Here is a 4607-nt window from a genome sequence, read left to right as displayed (position 1 = left end):
AGCATGCCACCAGTTCTTTCACATGATCAGCTTAATGCAAGAAAGAAAAGCTATAAGACACCATGAATACTCAGTTACTCACCAACTAGTCCTCCCTTGGAATCTGGCACCATCACAGTAGTCACAACATAGATGACTGATATTTTTTAGTACATACACTTCTTATATGTACTAACAAGCAAAGCCTATAACTCTTTACCGCAAGGTTCTGAACCTGCATACAACTTATGATATACACTCTAGATAACATTTTTAAGGAAACCTGTGCATAATCTACAGCTGACAACACACCATGTCATTCACAACCATTCACATGACCAGATTATCCTTACAGTCAATCAAAATATACACAACATTAATCATGGCACAAATATTTCATACAAACCAAAAGACAGTGATTTTACATACAAACCAGACTAGTTCAATGGCCAAATGCCAAATGTTCAGAGAAAGTACAAAGATCAGAACAGTAAATTATTAGACATACTCTGCCCAACATGAAGAGTAAGCTCAGCAACTCATGCCATTTCATCATTAGAAAGAGCACCCAATCACTTAAATCAGTTTAGATGATTTTAAAACCACCACCATGCCATTACATTCTTCGAGAAGGATAAAAGCTGCAATTTCCACGCCATTGAGTGTAAGGAGCAGGATTGTGTAGCAACCAATCCATTGGAATGGATTCCACCTATGATAAGTCAGGAACAAGAAAATAAGAAAACAACAATAGATTTTAGTAATGGAGACAATCTGAAGTTGTGAGATGAACGAACCCTGTGACCAAAGCTTTCTGGTCCTCCAATTGGGGTCATTGGCCATGCCTCGTTAGGATGGTTTGCTTGCACCTGAACGAAAAAAACATTAATGCTATATAACTAACAGATGATTTTAGGAGAATTTGTTGTACTCAACAGAATTATGAAAAGGTACAAAAGAATGTGAGGGCACAAAAATCATACATGCACACTGGTACTTGTATCGATGCTGTTCCTTGTGTTTTGGATCTGCCCCAGATTGGTGTTTTTTCTTTGTTTGGTCCCTTATTCTTCTTCTTCTTCGAATGGTGAACAACCTTTTCCTTCCGGCTAGCAGGCCTCTCTGTAGGTGTATTATCATCAATTCTTCTATCACCACGTGACTCTGCATATTTTATTACTTTGTCCCTTGACTCTTTCAACACTGTCAGAGCAAATTCTTTCAAATCATGGTCGGTCGCCCCAATCTCCACAATATCCACAAAATACTGGTGAGCACGCATGTACAGGTCATCATAAATCCTCATTTCACGCATTGATGCAATATGTGGTGACGAGGCAGATATATGCAACCGTTTGAAATCCTTCCTCCAACGTGCTAGTACATACTTTGATGGCAGCACCATCACAAGTTCTTGTCGCAATACACACAGTGCATGTCTGCATAGAATACCTCTAAACTGAAAAGACCTACAAATGCACCAAACATCTTGCTCATCAGTGTTATAAACCACTTTATAATCAACCTTTCTTCCAGCTGCTAATTCAGTCACCAAATACGTGGCAATGGGTCCATTCCTGTCAACTAAGTTAGTATTGCATTGCATCAATTGCTTCACCTCATCCTGAAACTTCAAAAAGATGTTCATAGTATAGACCTTTGCTATCTGCTTCTCAAACTCCAATCCTGATAGTAGCTGTGGGCTTGTGTGGAATGAGCGGAAATCTTCCTGAGCCTCTTTTTCAAACTTGCCTTTCAGAGCATTATCATATTGTTTGAGAAACATTTTGAGAGAGGTTTTGGATGTCACGTGCCCATCAAAGAAAGATTTCATACTTTTGCCCCGCTGAGAGGTGGACATATCTGCCCAAAATGTGTCCTTTATGTATGCAGGCACCCATTTCTTCCTATCTTCATACAAGGAAGACAACCACTCATTATCTTGAAGATGGTACTGCTCGATCATTTCCTTCCATTCACCTTCAAAATCGTTCACAGTTAGAGAATCATAAACAGCCTTGCTCATTTTAGAGCTAATTGCTTCTTTCATTCTCCCCAATTTTTCAGGAAGCTTTTTCATAATATGCCAATGGCAGAAACGATGTCGAGCATGTGGGAATACCTCTGCAACTGCTCCAGCTATGGCTTTACAGTGGTCGGTAATTATAGCATTAGGTGGCTTGTCATTCATGCATGTTAGCCACTTGGTGAAAAGCCAAATATAGGTCTCCATAGTCTCATCTGCAAGAAGACCACATCCTAGCAAGACAGACTGGCCATGGTGGTTGACTCCAACAAAAGAAGCAAATGGAATTTCATACTCATCAGTCAAGTACATTGTGTCAAATGTAATGACATCGCTGAAGTACTGGTAAGCAGCTCTTGATCTGATATCAGCCCAAAAAACATTTCTTAGGCAGCCTTCATCATTCCAATCCCAACTATGAAAGAAGTTCGAATTTTGTGCTTGTAGGTTCTCAAAAAACTCCATAAGAGCCTGTGCATCTCCTTCCCCAAGCTTTAGTTTCTTTGTCTTATCCAAGTGATTTCTGCAAAACCTTTTTGTGAACGAGCCATTTTCATTTCTGAACCCCTGAGAAGAGACTGCAGTAGTTGAGTTGTCCAGAGGCATGCCAGAATCATCATTAATCTGCAGCTTTCTTTTTACTGAAGAAGGAAATTCCCTGAAGCATTTCATGAATCTAACCATATCTGGGTCAAGTGGGTGATTGTGCTCCAATATGAGATCATCCACCACCCAACGGTTCTGAAAATGTTGATCTTTTATAACCATCATGGCTTTGCATTCAGTCCTCACCACAGGTTTCCTTCGAGACTTATTACCTGGCTTTACTTTTGCCTTCCCTCCTTTGCAACATGTAAATGTTGAACGATACCGAATCCCATCAAAGTTATGACTTGATCTTTTCGTAACCCCAAATCCTGTCCGATAACCATAGGCTTTATAGAATTGGAAAGCATCATCAACTGACTCAAAGATCATTCCTATCTTGGGAACCAAACCATCCTCTGTGCTTCCTGGAGCATCCTTGTGCGTTGTCTGAAATCCAAGCAGCAATGAACAATTAAATAACATGCCAATCTTTCCATTAAAATAACAATGCAAGTAGAATATCAAAATGGCAAAGCATAAGCCAAGTGATTCTCTTGCACAAAACATGAATTTTGCGAATACAGACATCAAATCATTATCCAGTCTCTGATCAAAGTCATGGAAGATGTTCTTATGATTAGTTCAAGCGCTGACAGAGAACAGCTTACTCAAGCAACTAGAAAAACCATATGAGAAACAAGCACATGGATTCATGCTCAAGTGAAACAAAGGTGAAATTATAACAAGTATTTACAGCGGTTGCAAGTACAGGCACTCACTCCAGTTTAATCATCAAGGCACACATCAATTTCAAGTGGATCTTATAATTATCCAAACACAAATATGCTTACTGATGAATAGGGCAGGAGAACAGAATTGCACACTGAAAAATATATGTGCAACAAAACTTGAAGAAACCATATAAATGAAATTCGCATAGAAGCAAACCTAAGAAACAAAATTGAAATCCTGATTATCAACAAATGCAAATTTTTCACACTAGCTTCATTTTATGTGCCTACGATAGTATAGATATTTTTTCTAAGAAAAAATTGAAATAAATAATAATAACTTCTATTGTTCAAATCCTTTAAATCCAACGAAAACCCAAGATAAAACTTAGGTTTCGTGTAATCGAAACATCTGCCTATGAAACAAATTAACTCGCTAAATTCCATGATTCAAAAACTCCTAAAACAGCGAGCAAGCGAACGACAGAGAGAGAACGCACCGATTGTGGCGTCGTAGCCGGATTTGGGGACGAATGGGGATCTAGAGGTGGTTCTTCTTCCGCCATCGAAGTTGGCTGTCGGGGACGGAGAGTTTGGCCGGCCGAAGATGGGGCGGCGGCGGACGGAGAGGAGGCAGGGGCTCAGGGACACCAGAATTGGATACGGGGCCACCGGACATGTCGTCGAACCGGGGAGGAGAGGGATCTGGTCGGCGGCAGTGCCGGAAATGGTGGTCGTCGGAAGGTAGAAGGCCAGGGTTTTTCCGGGGAAGGCTACGCGTCCCCAGGGATGTCCCCGAGAGAGGTGTAAACCGGGGAGGAGGATCCGGTTCACGGGGATTGAGGTGTTTTTGTTGCCGTGTTGGTAGGGCGCCCCACGAATGTCCCCTTAGGGTTCCCGTGCAACTTGGGAGGTGGGGATTATGTAATTAAAGTGTTTGGTAAATGACAAAATTAGGATCCATTTGGTTAACCACTAAAAAAATAATTTTTTTTATTTTTTAATTTTTAAAAAATAAAAATCAAAAAATAATGTTTGGTAACACCATCAAAAGAAAAAAAGTAAAAATCAAAAAAATAAAAATAATTACTTTTTATGGAAAGCAAAATTTTTTTACTTTTTAAAATTTACTTTTGCTTCTTTCCGACTTATCCCAACTCGCCCTGACGCTCGCCACCTCCCCCTCCCTTAGGCTCTTCGCCTGCTTGGCCGACAAGCGCTGTCGATCGGCTCCTTCACCCTCTTCTTCCCCAGCTTCGATCCCTCCTCCCCTGCAGCCGACC

The 4607-nt window shown here is 40.6% G+C and overlaps 1 protein-coding gene across 1 annotated transcript; it reads right to left on the bottom strand.

Moving 5' to 3' along the window:
* Window positions 1-328: 328 nt before the first annotated feature.
* LOC105035308 (protein FAR1-RELATED SEQUENCE 6) lies at window positions 329-4210 on the bottom strand. Its single transcript, XM_010910831.4, is given in 6 exon segments — window positions 329-691; window positions 777-848; window positions 963-1024; window positions 1027-3040; window positions 3825-3964; window positions 3967-4210. Coding segments are annotated over 6 exon segments (2421 nt in total). The 5' UTR covers window positions 4004-4210; the 3' UTR covers window positions 329-595.
* Window positions 4211-4607: the final 397 nt, after the last annotated feature.

This window comes from Elaeis guineensis, chromosome 4, assembly GCF_000442705.2.
Source record: "Elaeis guineensis isolate ETL-2024a chromosome 4, EG11, whole genome shotgun sequence".
NCBI classification, from domain to species: domain Eukaryota; kingdom Viridiplantae; phylum Streptophyta; class Magnoliopsida; order Arecales; family Arecaceae; genus Elaeis; species Elaeis guineensis.
The sequence above is the reverse complement of the archived record's forward strand: the minus strand, read 5'-3'. Positions and strand labels throughout refer to the sequence as shown.